The 16382-nt window shown below is 46.4% G+C and overlaps 1 protein-coding gene across 2 annotated transcripts in view; it reads right to left on the bottom strand.

Moving 5' to 3' along the window:
- cog4 (component of oligomeric golgi complex 4) overlaps window positions 1–15820 on the bottom strand; it is a 118143-nt gene extending 102323 nt beyond the window's left edge. The window contains exons 1-3 of one of the 2 annotated variants that reach the window (XM_072518605.1): window positions 15638–15820; window positions 9081–9163; window positions 5287–5401 (exon numbers count right to left, since the gene is read on the bottom strand). In XM_072518605.1, coding sequence (XP_072374706.1) covers window positions 5287–5401; window positions 9081–9163; window positions 15638–15799 — 360 coding nt within the window. In that variant the 5' untranslated portion in view covers window positions 15800–15820. The remainder of the gene's footprint in view (window positions 1–5286; window positions 5402–9080; window positions 9164–15637) is intronic. The other variant, XM_072518606.1, reaches the window with a different exon arrangement.
- Window positions 15821–16382: the final 562 nt, after the last annotated feature.

Below are 16382 nucleotides of genomic sequence, written 5' to 3'. Positions count from 1 at the left end.
TGAGTTTGCATGTTAGCTTTTTGCGATTCATACACGAGGATCCCCAAATCCCTCCATGCTGCAGTTTCTGCAGTCTTTCTCCATTTAAATATTCAGCTCCTTTATTCTTCCTACCAAAGTGCCTAACTTCACATTTTTCTACATTATATTCCATCTGCCAAGTTTTTGCCCACTCACCTAACTTGTCTATATCCTTCAGTAGACTCTTTGTGTCATCCTCTCCTCTTGTCTTCCCACCTATTTTTGTGTTATCTGAAAACTTGGCAATAGTACATTGCTTCCCTCGTCCAAGTCATTAATCGTCTTACAACACAAGGTTGCACCCCTCGTCCAAGTCATTAATAGTCTTACAACACCAGGTTAAAGTCCAACAGGTTTGTTTCAAACACTAGCTTTCGGAGCACTGCTCCTTCCTCAGGTGAATGAAGAGGTATGTTCCAGAAATATATATGTATATATATATATAGACAAAGTCAAAGATGCAAGACAATGCTTTGAATGCAAGCATTTGCAGGTAATCAAGTCTTTACAGATCCAGAGATAGGGGTAACCCCAGGTTAAAGAGGTGTGAATTGTCTCAAGCCAGGATAATTAGTAGGATTTTTCAAGCCCAGGCCAGATGGTGGGGGATGAATGTAATGCGACATGAATCCAAGGTCTCGGTTGAGGCCATACTCATGTGTGCGGAACTTGGCTATAGGTTTCTGCTCGGCGATTTTGCGTTGTCGCGCGCCTTGGAGAACGCTTACTCGGAGATCAGAGGCTGAATGCCCTTGACTGCTGAAGTGTTCCCCGACTGGAAGAGAACATTCCTGCCTGCCGACTGTCGCGCGATGTCCGTTCATCCGTTGTCGCAGCGTCTGCATGGTCTCGCCAATGTACCACACTTCGGGGCATCCTTTCCTGCAGCGTATTAGGTAGACAATGTTGGCTGAGTCGCACGAGTATGTACCGCGTACCTGGTGGGTGGTGTTCTCACGTGTAATGGTGGTACCCATGTTGATGATCTGGCACGTCTTGCAGAGATTGCCATGTAAGAAGTCTTACAACACCGGGTTAAAGTCCAACAGGTTTGTTTCAAACACTAGCTTTCGGAGCACGGCTCCTTCCTCAGGTGAATGAAGAGGTACGTTCCAGAAACATATATATAGACAAATGAATGAATGAATGAATGAAATCACTTATTGTCACAAGTAGGCTTCAATGAAGTTACTGTGAAAAGCCCCTAGTCACCACATTCCGGCGCCTGTTCGGGGAGGCTGTTACGGGAATTCAAAGATACAAGACAATGCTTTGAATGCAAGCATTTGCAGTTAATTAAGTGTTTACAGATCCAGAGATAGGGGTAACCCCAGGTTAAAGAGGTGTGAATTGTCTCAAGCCAGGACAGTTGGTAGGATTTTGCAAGCCCAGGCCAGATGGTGGGGGATGAATGTAATGCAACATGAATCCCAGGTCCCGGTTGAGGCCGCACTCATGTGTGCGGAACTTGGCTATAAGTTTCTGCTCGGCGAGTCTGCATTGTCGCGCATCCTGAAGGTCGCCTTGGAGAACGCTTACCCGGAGATCAGAGGCTGAATGCCCTTGACTGCTGAAGTGTTCCCTGACTGGAAGGGAACATTCCTGCCTGGTGGTTGTTGCACGATGTCCGTTCATTCGTTGTCGCAGCATCTGCATGGTCTCGCCAATGTACCATGCTTCGGGACATCCTTTCCTGCAGCGTATGAGGTAGACAACGTTGGCCGAGTCGCACGAGTATGTACCGCGTACCTGGTGGGTGGTGTTCTCACGTGTAATGGTGGTATCCATGTCGATGACCTGGCACGTCTTGCAGAGATTGCCATGGCAGGGTTGTGTGGTGTTGTGGTCGCTGTTCTGAAGGCTGGGTACTTTGCTGCAAACAATAGTTTGTTTGAGGTTGCGCGGTTGTTTGAAGGCAAGTAGTGGGGATGACCTTGGCAAGATGTTCATCTTCATCGATGACGTGTTGAAGGCTGCGAAGAAAATGTCGTAGTTTCTCCGCTCCAGGGAAGTACTGGACGATGAATGGTACTCTGTCGGTTATGTCCCGTGTTTGCCTTCTGAGGAGGTCGGTGCGGTTTTTTGCTGTGGCGCGTTGGAACTGTAAATCGATGAGTCGAGCACCATATCCCATTCGTGCGAGGACATCTTTCAGCGTCTGTAGATGTCTGTTACGCTCCTCCTCGTCTGAGCAGATCCTGTGTATACGGAGGGCTTGTCCATAGGGGATGGCTTCTTTAATGTGTTTAGGGTGGAAGCTGGAGAAGTGGAGCATCGTGAGGGTATCCATGGGCTTGCAGTAAAGCAAAGTGCTGAGGTGACCGTCCTTGATGGAGATGAGTGTGTCCAAGAATGCAACTGATTTTGGAGAGTAGTCCATGGCGAGTCTGATGGTGGGATGGAACTTATTGATGTCATCGTGTAGACGTTTCAGTGATTCTTCACCGTGGATCCAAAGGAAAAATATGTCATCGATGTATCTGGTGTATAACGTCGGTTGAAGGTCCTGTGCAATGAGGAGGTCTTGTTCAAACTTGTGCCTGAAGATGTTGGCATATTAAGGTGCAAATTTGGTCCCCATGGCTGTTCCGTGCATCTGGATGAAGAACTTGTTGTCGAAGGTGAAGACGTTGTGATCCAGAATGAAGCGGATGAGTTGCAGAATTGTGTCTGGAGATTGGCAGTTGTCGGTGTTGAGTACTGAGGCTGTTGCAGCAATGCCGTCGTCATGGGGGATGCTGGTGTAGAGTATTGAGACGTCCATTGTGACGAGGAATGTTCCTGGTTCAACTGGTCCATGGGTGCTGAGTTTCTGTAGGAAGTCCATCATGTCGCGACAGAAGCTGGGCGTCTCAAGCAGTCAAGTGCATTCAGCCTCTGATCTCCAGGTAAGTGCTCTGCAAAGCGGCCTTCAGGACGCGCACCAACGCAAAATCATCGAGCAGAAACTTATAGCCAAGTTCCGCACACGAGTACGGTCTCAACCGGGACCTTGGATTCAGGTCACATTACATTCATCCCCCACCATCTGGCCTGGGCTTGTGAAATCCTACCAACTGTCCTGGCGTGAGACAATTCACACCTCTTTAACCTGCGGTTACCCCTATCTCTGGATCTGTAAAGACTTAATTACCTGCAAATGCTCGCATTCAAAGCATTGTCTTGCATCTTTGACTTTGTCTATATGTATGTTTCTGGAACATACCTCTTCATTCACCTGAGGAAGGAGCAGTGCTCCGAAAGCTAGTGTTTGAAACAAACCTGTTGGACTTTACCTGGTGTTGTAAGACTTCTTAATGTGCTCACCCCAGTCCAACGCCGACATCTCCACATCAAGTCATTAATATATATTGTGTATATTTGTGTCCCCAGCACAGATCTCTATGGCACTCCACTAGTTACAGATTGCCATCTTGAAAATGCCCCTCTTCTCCCAATTAGCCAATCCTCTATCTAAGCTAATATATTACCCTCAATTCCATGGGCACTTATCTTGTGGAGTAGCCTTTTGTGCGGTGCCTTATTGAACCAAAGGGCAAAATAAACGTCGTGCAATATTTTTTTAAATCCAGAAATCGCACTTAGTGACAGTCTCTCCAAATTGTAACATCCAAACTCTTTGCATCACAAGCATTGCCTTTGTAATTGACATTTTCTGTTTCTTTACTTGTCCCATTACACTACCCTTTGTCTTACACTACCGTTGCTTTTGTCATGGAATCATGCCTGTCGTCCATGCCACCACAGACCACCCACCTCTTTCTCTGCCACTGTGCTTATGTTACATCTCTAACTTTTGCTAGATCTGCTAACGGTCATTAACCTGAGAGGTTAACTTTGTTTCTACCACCAATGATGTTTCCAGACCTGCTGAGTACTTCTAGCACGTTTTCTGCTTTTGTAACAGAAAGATTTATTTCAGGTTGAATAATACATAGCAGTAAAACATAGGAAGATGTAGAGATTGCGTTGATTACATAGAATTTACAGTACATATTTTCCCAATGGTTTATGCCAGTGTTTATGGCCCACACAAGACTCCTCCCACCCTCGTTCATCTCACCCTAACAGCATATCCTTGTATTGCTTTGCCCCTTGTGTCGTTATCCAGTTCCCCTTCAATTCATTTACACTATTCACCAAAATCACTCCATGTGGCAACAAGTTCCACATTCTACCCAGTCTCAAACAGTTCACAAATATTTAAAAACAATCCAAACAATCATCCATAATGAATTAAAATACCATTTTGGGGGTATATTTATTGTAGTGTACTTCTTCTTAAGGTTCAACTGTGGGTAATGAGGGTTTCCCAGCCCATCTCCAGAGTTTAGATCTTCGGCTAAAATTAAAGCTTGTGCAAATACTGCCCAGACCAAAACAGTCCAATTGGCTACAGAGATCACTTCCCCACCAACCTCGACTCAAGATACAGAAAATCAAAACATTGTTCTTGTTTTGTATACATGCTGATTTTTTGACCGTATGCTGTAGTCTGACCAATTTCCAATCAATCAACCAAGCCTCGTCCCATTGACAATTCGTCTCACTATCAAAATTGAGTCTGCAGAGACAGTTTCCATATTAAACTTCATTTCAAAAATAGGAGTTAAAATAGTGTATATAAATTCTCGAAAATAAATGCTGTACCTGGTCCCTATCCAATAAATCCAGCTTGGAATTGTGCAAACGTAGATGACTATGATATCCTTCATAGTGAAAGTACTGTCAAAGCACTTGGCCGAGGTCCCAGGAATGTCCAATGCATGATGATGCCCATATTTTAACATGCCTTTGGGGTGTTAAGTAATGGGGTAAGAGACATTGCAATTAGTTGTCTCATTTATGTTAAGTATCCATTAATTGACACTGATATGTAAAGGGGCTTCAGGTGGCCTCTGTAACGTGATGTTTAGTGAGAGTTTTGTGCAAAGGCTGTTGGAAGGAAATAAATGGGTGTTTGTGAAAAAGGAACAGAACTTTCGACTCTTCATATCACAGCAACTAAAACGTCTAACGTGGGGAGGTGTGGCAGAAAACTGGGGTAAATAGACTCGGGTGTAAACCTGAGATTTTCCCAGCAGCAGAAAGTCTACAGTAACTCCTGGGAGGATTACAATGGAGTTGACTGTTTCAAAAACTGGGGCTACCAGACAACAGAAAGAATTTTTTTTTAACAACTGACAGTCTCCCGTTACTATTTATGAATGTAATAGCAGTGAATCACACCACAGTTGTACATGGATTAGAACGCAATTGCTGTACCTTGGTCAGGTCGAGCTGCCGAACCTTGCTGCTGACATTTTCAGCCAGATTGCATGTAAATGTGATCATTCCTGCAAGCTGTTTGGCATCCCCCTCAATCAGCTGCAAGTTTGGACTGGAGAAGAAAGCAAAAGAGGATTGTGATAAAGGAACAATGCAAGTACCATGAAGTGTATACAAAATGGAGGACATTGGACTACACATTATATACAGATGTTCTCTTGCGGCATGGTGGGGCAGTGGTTAGCCCTGCTGCTTTATGGCAGCCGAGGACCCAGGTTTGATTCCGGCCCTGGGTCACTGTCCGTGTGGAGTTTGCACATTCTCCCCATGTCTGTGTGGGTCTCACACCCACAACCCAAAGATGTGCAGGGTAGGTGGATTGGCCACGCTAAACTGTCCCTTAAGACAATATATGCAGAAAGTTTTGGAAGTACACAGCAGGTCAGACAGAGTCAGTAAAGAGAAAGAACAGGTTAAAGTTTCAGCTGGACTCCTTTAATAAAAAAGTAAAAGATGAACAGGCACGTTATTTGTGCAATAAATTGAGGAACTCTCGGGTAACTTTGGATTTCTCTGCTGTGTGATGCCACAGTAATGTCTCATAACGTACATAAAACAATTAGAATTGCATGTGCTAGGTTAATAGATTATTGTATTAATTTTGAGATCAAACTAAAGGGATATCACCACCAGGGAAAGAAATGTGTTGCATTTCAGCAACTCAATGGGCGCGATCAAATGGTCACGCTGTGCCTGAAAAGTAGCTCGCTGCAGCGCAGCGTGGTCAATAGAAGCCGGGAGACCCGCTCCCGGGACCTACCCGGCCCATAACAGCTTGCAAGATCTAATGTGATCTCACAATGTAAATCTAACCCATTGTGCACGGGATCAGTTTTTGGCAAATCTGCATATTAAAGCAAGACCTCAGGTGAATGTTGTTCAGTACTGGTCTCCACAAACAGGGACCAGACAGAATTGCACTTGTGCAGGTCTCCCCGGTGATCAGAGGCCCCCAAGGTGCATGCCCTTTGGGCAGGGTGATACCCTGGCACTGCTGGTCCCACTTGGACACCTTGGCACTGCCAAGGTGCCAAGCTGCAATATTTTGCACAGTGGCGATCAGAAAAGTTTCAATCGATTCCTGGAATAGGGTAAAGGGGGTTATCTTATGAGAAACAGTTGACCAGGTTGGGTCTGTGTCCACTGGAGATTAAAAGAATGAAAGGAAATCTTATTGAAACATGTAAGATCCTGTAGGAGCGTGACAGGGTGGATGCTGGGAGGGTGTTTCCTCTTGTCGGAGAATCTAGAACTCGGGTGTCACTGTTTAAAAATAAGGGGTCAATCATTTAAGATGGAAATGAGGAGAATCTTTTCTCAGAGGGTAGTGAGTCTCTGGAACTCTCTTCCTCAAAAGGCAGTGGAAGCAGAGTCATTGAATATTTTCAAGGCAGAGCTCGATAGATTCTTGATTAACAAGGGGGTGTAAGGTTTTCGGAGGGTTGGCAAGAATATGCGGTTGAAGTTACAATCAGATTGGCCATGATCATATTGAATGGCGGAGAGAGTCATAGGAGTCAAGTGGCCACCCCCTGCTCCTAATTTGTATGTTTGCATGTTTTTTCTCGTGCGAGAGACTAGAACTAGGAGGCACCATTTAAAATTAAAATCTGCCATTTAACATGGAGATGAGAATTTTGTTTCTCTCAGGGGGTTGAGAGTCTGTGGAACTCTGTTACCTAGAACAGGCATTTTCAAAATCAGGGTCGCGACCCGCGGGTGGGTCGTGGGCGTGTGTCGGAAGATCACGGAGCCGTCCGTCGCGCCGCTCCCGATTACGCAAATTTGTGCGCAGTAGCCGCCATTGTTAAAGCCAGCTACTGCTCACTCTGCCCAGTTCGGAAGTGCTCGGTTCTGCTGAACGAAGCTGAGGCTGCGTTTTCCCCCGGCGACTAGCACCATCGAACCCACCCGCAGAGATCCAGCTCCATGGCCTCCATCTCGGAACTCGCCTGTATCTACAGGGAGCTCATCCTGCACGACGCCAAGATCACCGCCACCAAAGACAACCCCAATGCCCTGATTAAAACAGCTGGTGTGACCATTGAGCCTTTCTGGCCGAGTCTGTTTGCCAAGGCATAGGCTAATATTGACGTCAGTAGTCTGATCTGCAACGTTGGTGCTGGTAGCTGTACCCCAGCTGCTGCAGCAGTTGTTTCCACCGCTGCCCCTGTTGCTGCTGAAGAGAAATAGGAAGAGAATTTGCGCAATCGGCGATACAGAAGATTTCTACGTAATCTTCCTGCCTGAAGGGAGGCAGTGAGCAGGTCACACCCCCCGAACGTCGCCATCACGTGCTTTGGGCGTGATTGCGATTCCTCCAATTTGTCAGCAGCAAATAAAAAGAGAAAATGGTGGGCCGCGAAGGTCGGCAGGCGTGGGGCCCAAGGGTCGGCCGGCATGGGCCCCGAGAGTCGACTGGCATGGGCCCCGAGAGTCGACTGGCATGGGCCCCGAGGGTCAGCCGGCGTGGGCCCCGAGGGTCGGCCGGCGTGGTGCCCGAGGGTCGGCCGACGTGGGCCCCGAGGGTCGGCCGGCGTGGGGCCCGAGGGTCGGCCGGCGTGGGGCCCGAGGGTCGGCCGGCGTGGGGCCCCGAGGGTCGACCGGCGTGGGCCCCGAGGGTCGACCGGCATGGGCCCCGAGGATGGGCCGGCGTGGGCCCCGAAGGTCGGCCGGCGTGGCTCCCGAAGGTCGGCCGGCGTGGCTCCCGAAGGTCGGCCGGCTTGGCTCCCGAAGGTCGGCCGGCGTGGCTCCCGAAGGTCGGCCGGCGTGGCTCCCGAAGGTCGGCCAGCGTGGCTCCCGAAGGTCGGCCGGCGTGGCTCCCGAAGGTCGGCCGGCGTGGCTCCCGAAGGTCGGCCAGCGTGGCTCCCGAAGGTCGGCCGGCGTGGCTCCCGAAGGTCGGCCGGCGTGGCTCCCGAAGGTCGGCCGGCGTGGCTCCCGAAGGTCGGCCGGCGTGGCTCCCGAAGGTGAGGAAGGAGTAGTGCTCTGAAAGCTAGTGATTCAAAAAAAAAACCTGTTGGACTTTAACCTGGTGTTGTAAGACTTCTTACTGTGCTCACCCCAGTCCAACGGCGGCATCTCCACATCATGAATATTTTTAAGGCAGAGGTAGATAGAATCTTGATGGACAAGGGAGTCAAAGGGTACAGCGGACAGATTGGAAAGTAGAATTGAGGTCACAATCAGATCAGCCATGATCTTATTAAATGTCAGAGGAAGCTAGAAGGAACGAATGGCCTACTCTTGCTCCTAATTCCTGTGTCATTTGTCTCACGCAACAGTTCTGGATTCATTCAGTACAAATGAAAACCTGATCATAGAATTTATAGTGCAGGAGGCCATTCAGCCCATCAAGTCTGCACCGGCCCTTGTAAAGAGCACCCTACTTAAGCCCACACCTCCACCCTATCCCCTTAACCGCACCTAACCTTTTTGGACACTAAGGGCAATTTAGCATGAACAATCCACCTAACCTGCACATCTTTGGACTGTGGGGGGAAACCGGAGCATCCGGAGGAAACCCACGCAGACACGGGGAGAACATGCAGGCTCCACACAGACAGCGACCCAAGCCGGGAATCGAACCCAGGCCCCTGGTGTTGTGAAGCAACAATGCTAATCACTGTGCTACCGTGCCACCTGATCCAAAAATAAATCTCTTAGCTCAGCTATTTACTGCAATCTATTAAATTTAGTTCTTTAAATCACTGTTTCTCCATTTTAGTACCTACCCCATGCGGTGTAGAGCCACCATCTTACTGTCCAGGCTGCTCTGCTGTCCAATGAGAGTCCCAAGCTCTGCCTCAACCTCCTCCTACAGAAAGAGCAGAGAAGAAAATAAATGCACCTGACCAGCTTGCACCAATTACAGATATGTACATACCTTAAGGATAAAGCATTAGAACAAACAAACAAACCAAAGATGACGTAATACACAAACACTCCTCACTGGGCAAAGATGCCCAGTGGCACTCTTATCACCAAAGGTCTATGTTTTTTTTGCCCAAATGCATTAGGTTTTGCTGGAGTCAGATACACAGAGAACAGCTAATCGCTGGCTCTTTACAAAAGTAACCATTCTGCATTGGTAATTCTAGACACTGTCAGTAAGCTATTAAATGACCATAATATCATAGCAAGACCAACCACCTCTCACCCAATAGTGAAACTCAAATGCAGCATTAGTTAAACGAGCACAGAGCAGGAACTAAACTGGGCATCTGATGGAACTAATGATCTCCGTGAGGCTTCAAAGGTTTATTCTGTGAGTAATCGAGTATACAAAGCAGGTGGTCCTGGGTTTGATTCCACTAAATGACATGATTTCAGCAGTAACTGGGCTGCTACAATGAAATTTCTGGGTTTGCTTTTTATTTTTAAAAAGCTATTTTATTCCAAACATGTTCAACATAGTGACACAACCGTAACATCCTACACAGTATATAGTTTGTACATTTTCCCCATTTACTCTCTTTCCTCCCTCCCACTTCCCGCCCCCACATCAAACAGTTCCTCAAATATAGCCATGAACATCCTCCAACACGAAACCCTGCTCCGATTGCTGTCAGGGGGGACTGAAGCACATACAGGAATCTGTTTGCTGCCCATTCAACAGCGAGATGGGCCTAGAGGAATGCACTCCAATGGAAACTTCCCTTTTTTGGGATCAGCAAAATCAAAGCCTGTGCTAGCGTAGCCGGTATCTCCCCCTTCTCCACCGCTTCATTAAACATGCCCAAAAGGTTGGGGCCAACTCTTGTCGCGAACTGTTTATAAAATTCCGCCAGGCCATCCAGCCCCGACGCCTTGCCCCACTGCATCATGCCAATGCACACCATCACCTCCTTTCGCCCTAATGGTTCCTCCAGTGCCTGCCTCTTCCCCTCCTTCAACTCCAGGAAGTCCAGCCCATTTAGAAAGTGACCCATATCATCCTCCTCCTCCACCACCCCCTTCCAACCTCCAGCCCTATACAGACCCTCATAGAAGGCCTTCAACACCTCATTTATCCTCTCTGGATCCAAAACTGGGTTGCTTTTTATTAATTCTTGTGATCTGGGCATCACTGGTAAGGCCTACATTTGTGTCCATCCCAAACTGCCTTTGAGTGGGTGGTGGTGAACCACCTACAACTGAGTTGCTTGCTAGGCCAATTGAGAGGGTAGTTAAGAGCCAACCACATTGCTGGGGATCGAGAATCATATGTAGACCAGGGAAGGAAAGGACGACAAATTTCCTTCCTTGAAGGACGTTAGTCAAGCAGATAGGTTTTTACAACAACCCGGCAGCATCATGACCACCAGTAATGAGACCAGAATTTTATTCCGGATTTGAAATGAAATCGCTTACTGTCACAAGTAGGCTTCAAATGAAGCTACTGTGAAAAGCCCCTAGTCGCCAAATTCCGGCGCCTGTTCGGGGAGGCTGGTACGGGAATTGAACGCACGTTGCTGGCCTTGGTCTGCTTTACAAGCCAGCTATTTAGCCCACTGTGCTAAACCAGCCCCTATTTGTTAGTTATGTTTAAACTCCCACAGCTGTTGTGGTGGGATTTTAATTTATGTTTCAAGAGTATTAATCTAGGCCTCTGGATTACTAGTCCAATAACATTAGCATTATGACCCCCTTCTCACACCTGATCATCAGCTATTAGCCCCTGTTGTAAAGTGCAAGTGTCTGGAGATTAGATGCATTCGGGATCAGGTTCAGTTATGATGCCCTCCATTGTAAAATAGCCTGCTGCTAATTACTGTTACACTACATGTCTGAAATAGTCGCCACGCAACTGAGCTGTTACAAGAGGGTCTTAAGGGCTGGAACCCACAAAGATAAACCACCAAAAGAAATTCGGGATGGATAAAAGAAAAACTTATATCTGTATAGTGCCTTTCACAACAACAGGATGTTCTAAAGCACTTTACAACGAATGATGTACAAGTGTAGGTACTGCTGTTAGGTATAAAGCATGGCAGCCAACTTCTGCACATCAAGTTCCCACAAATAAGCAACGTGCTAACCTCAACAGAGCTTTATTTACAGTGTGTCATCTCTCATGCGGCTAGTCTTCTCTCTCGATTTCCCGCAAGAGGACTTACAACGTCACTTCTGGTGAATCCATTAATACAAGAGCTTCACTAGAGCTAATAAAAATTAATGCAAATACATAACACTAACAACCAGATCATTTGTTTTTGTGATATTGGTTGAGGAATAAATATTCGCCTGGATACCAGTGAGCACTCCCCTGTTCACCTTCAAAATAGGGTTATGGAATCTTTCAGCTGAGAGGGCCCTTCAAATTGGTTATGGTCTCAAGTCCAATTTGCCATTTAATTTTCAATTAATCTTTAAATCATTTTTAACTTTTACTTATTTTTAACGTTAACCTCTGCACCTCAAACAGCACAGCACTCCCTCAGTAATGCACCAGAGTGTCAGTTTGAACCCCAACCTTCTGATTTAGAGGTAAAAGCCATGACGGTCACGGGTAGGAAAGAAGAGAAAATTAAGCGGGAGGGAAGAAAAATATTCACATAAATGTCACGCAACTATTTTACATACACATATGTAAACATATATTTTCCCATTTGCCAACACAGTGGCAACGATGGGGCACAAAGAGTTCTCTTCACTGTCTGTTTTGGCTTCTTCAGTCATCCCTTTCCATAATAGCCCATAAAGCACTTCCTAAATCTTCCTCGGCTTTCATACTGTATGGTCGTGAAAGACACTCTAGCTATTTTCATTTGTGAAACGTACGCAAACTGTGGATCTTCTGTTGCAAATGAAAGTGTTTGGACAAGAAACAATGTTTATAGAGAGACTTGTGAGGTCAAATCTGACACCACAGAGCTGAGGCCATAATCCAGATTACCAATCTGGTGCAGTAGTATGGGAGAGGCAGACTGTCAAAGAGTCTTTCTGGTGAGACGGTGCCTTCTTCGTTGAGCATAAAAGGTCCCATGATATCATTCCAAGAAGAATTTTCCCCGAGTGCCTTTTAACCCCCAACTATCTTCAAATACAGTTTGTGGGCACTCGCAGCAAGTGAATTGGCTTCCATGTTTCCGACACTCCAACACTTTCTGAAATACTTTGTGTGCAACATACCTCACTTTCTGAAATACTTTGTGTGCAACATACCTTGGTCCTGAGGTGTTAAAAGGCCTGAGCTATGTCCATGTTTGGAGTGGGGGGGGGGGGGGGGGGGGGGGGGGGGCGGGGGGGGGGGGGGGGGGGGGGACACACCTGTTTAGTACAGTCGGTGAACACAGTGTTCAGAATACTATTGTACTATTGCCAACAGCATGGCTTCAATTCCCATTCCAGCTAAGGTAGACCCACCTCCTTGCCCTGCCCAAGAGTGGAAGGCAATAGCAAAACTTCACTGAATAATAATTGCCAAGAAAACAATTCAGGATGAAGCGTCAGCAGATAATTCAGAATGAAGCATCAGCCAAGAACCTACCATATATCCATGTTATACACTTTTGTTCCAAAGTGGCATTGACATATCCATAACTGTGTTTACAGGTGTAAGTATACAGCTGCATATATGGCTAAAAGGTTAATGTTATAATATATATGTGATTTGAATTATATATTATGAGATATATGTGATTGCAGTCAGATATGATAAATATATATGTGATTGGAATAATATGACACATATGATTGGAGTGATGATATATGTGTGCGATTAGTGATATATGTGATTTCTGAGATATATATGACTGGAGTGACATTTGGAGTAATATATAGAGAGTATTATATATAATTATATATTTATATGTGTGTGTATTTGATTAGAGTGACATTTATATGATTGAAATGAGATGTTTATATGATATGGAGTGATCTGCATATATATCTATATATATATATATATATATAGATTATAGATATATATGATTAGATTGCTGTATATGAGATTAGTGATCTGTGTATAAATATGTGTGATTAGTGATTGATGTGCATGTATAGGATTAGAGTGCTATAAATATATTAGTGATGCGTGTATCGGTATGAGTGATGTATGTATGATTAGTGATCTATATATATAGTTATATATTAGTGATGTGCGTGTGTATGTATATATATATATAGGACTAGAATGATGTGTGTGCATAATGTATATATATATATTATATATAGGTGACTAGAGTAATACATACAATTACAGTGATCTGTGCATATATATATTAGTGCGATATATGATCAGTAATTATGCATATATATATTTTAGAGTGATATATATGTATATGATCAATGATCTGTGTATATATTTATAGTATACATATATATATGCGTGCGCGCGTGTATGTATGTCTGATTAGAGTGAAATAGCTTGTTCCGACCCGACTGGAGGCCACAGGGTCGGCCACATCAGAGTCCCCGTGGCCTCATCGGAATATGATCTCCCCAGATGAGGCAGAGCTACACCCAAGGTTTCCATGGGACAGAAATACGCTGGCCAAGTGTGGTTGCTGCGTGGAGAGACCCTTCAGGGAGTAGAAGTTGGAGCTAGTAGATTAATTAAATATTGAGGTTTCTAACAGTCATCACCTGTGTGGTTGTGAAACCCACGCAGGCACTTGCCTGGAACTTTACACTGGCGACGAGGGTGGGATGGCCAGGCTGACTGTGGGTCCAACTCCATGAGGGTTTTGTGGAATCTTTTCAAGGAGCGATGTACTGACTCATTCCGTTCGAAGTGGATCATTCGGAGTCCACCACATGTCCACAAAACATCGCGGGCTACGATTGAGAAGCTTTCAGCACCCATGGCCATCCCGAGGTGTTAGTGTCAGACGTTACAGCTTTCATGAGTGGCGAAATCAGTGCTTTCATGAAAATGAACAGGATTCACCATGTACGTCTGCGCCTTGCCACCTGTCCTCCAACAGATTGGCTGAACTGCCGATACAGACCTTTAAGTTAGGAATGCGAAAGCAGACCTCTGGTTCCCTGAAGACCTGTCTGGCCCGTTTCCTCTTCTATTACCGCATCATGCCTCACACCACCATCGGGGTGACACCTTCCAAGCTATCAATGGGCTGCTGGCTGCGAATGTGGATGAGCCTCGTCCTGCTGGACATTGGAGAGAAGGTCCGCGACCAGCAGGGACACTCCGAGGTACTTTGACCCAGGCCCATTAAGGAATTCTCCGCAGGTGACCCAGTCGATGTCTGGCCGACATGGCATTGTGGATCCCGGGGATAGTGATGTGGGGATCAGGCCCGGTCTCATATTCAGTGAGTGTGTAGTGAAAGGAATCGTATCGGCACGTGAACCACCTCTGCAGCTGTGCCCTACAGGTTCTCAAAGGAAATCCGAAGTCCCCACGTCCAGTAGCGACCGTTCTGCAGTGCAGTCACCGTTGATACCGGGTGAGGCGGACGATCCCCTCAATTTTGAGATGCGGGATGCCACCTCATCGGAACCAAGCATGGAGTCATTGCCAACGGAGGTGCAAACAAACAGATTGGTGGGAGCCAACGAACCCTGCACAGTGGACCAAAGCAGGCATTCGGCCTGTAAAACGTCACTTCCCGGTCCGTTACACCCCACCAGGGCCAGCACAATGGGTGCTTGAGAAACAGCTCCGTGCAAAGAGGGCAAAAGATTCTTCTCCCCCCTCCCGCTGAAATGGGCGACATATCAGACTTGGGGAGAGGGGGGGGGGTGGGTGTTATAATCTGACTGGAGATTAAACGGTTTGAAATATCAGTCTTCGTGGCCTCACCTGAATATGATCTCCCCAGGTGAGTGAGCTACACCCTTAAGCAACGGTTCCATGGGACAGAAATAGCCCAGTACAAATGTGGGCAGGAGTTGTATCTAGTAGGTTAAATAAATATTGAGTTTTCTAACAGTCATCACTTTTGTGCGGTTGCTCACCTCGAACGTTACGTACTGCGCTGTAATGTTCTATATGTTTAGAGGGGTGACATGGTAGTTGGCATTGGTGCCTCACGGCGCCAAGGACCCAGGTCCAATCTCAGCCTTGGGTCACTGTCCTTGTGGAATTTGCACATTCTCCCGATTTTGCATGGGTCTCACCCCCACAACCGAAAGATGTGCATGGTAGGTGGATTGGCCATGCTAAATTGTCCCTTAAGAGGGAAAAATATATTTGTTTAGTGATCTGCATATATACATATTAGAGTGATATCTCTCTCTCTTTTTATTTATATATATATATATATATATATGATTAGAGTGATCTCTCTCTCTCTCTATATATATATGACTGGAGTGCTTCTGTCTCCGCCAGTAGACACACTACCCCTCTCGGTCTCAGCTCCCCCGGCCGCACCTCCTCGCTGCACAGTTTGCTGTAGGCCTCCTGCAGTTCCGCGATCTCCGTCAGCCCCTCCAGAAACTCCATGGACAGACTGGAGCAGCTGTTACTCCGACCAACGCCGCGCGACGTGGAAGCAACCGCCATCTTCACCGTCACCCCGGGCAACCACTTCCGGCACATCCGCTTCCAGTTACGTCATGTCCCGTCCCCCTCGACACGGGGGAGGCCCAAATGAGTGCGACCCACACAGATCCAGTGTCTGTATCAAACACAGGCCAGGAGTAAACTGGGTTCACTCACTGCGCAAAATAACCACAACTTATAAAAGTTAAACTCCCTCTCACCCAAGTCATTACAGCGAGTCCATTGACTCCACACAACAAAAGCAACTGCATCAAACCTCCTCATTCAGATGACCAGGAACAAAACCAGTTGCAATGTGTAATTATACTAGCATTGTAAAAATAGCTTCGAACCCTAAATTATACCATAGCATAACCCATGGGATAGTTGCTGTGCCAATAGGCATGCCCTGAAAGTATCACGCAACTGCTAAAGCACAGATGGGGGCCATTCAGCCCAACTTGCCTGTGCTGACTCTCCACATGTAAGAAGTATTACAACACCAGGTTAAAGTCCAACAGGTTTGTTTGTTTCGAATCACTAGCTTTCGGAGCGTAGCTCCTTAGGTGAATGAAGAGGTGGGTTCCAGAAACATATGTATATA

The sequence above is a fragment of the Scyliorhinus torazame genome, chromosome 10, assembly GCF_047496885.1.
Source record: "Scyliorhinus torazame isolate Kashiwa2021f chromosome 10, sScyTor2.1, whole genome shotgun sequence".
Lineage (NCBI taxonomy): Eukaryota > Metazoa > Chordata > Chondrichthyes > Carcharhiniformes > Scyliorhinidae > Scyliorhinus > Scyliorhinus torazame.
The sequence above is the reverse complement of the archived record's forward strand: the minus strand, read 5'-3'. Positions and strand labels throughout refer to the sequence as shown.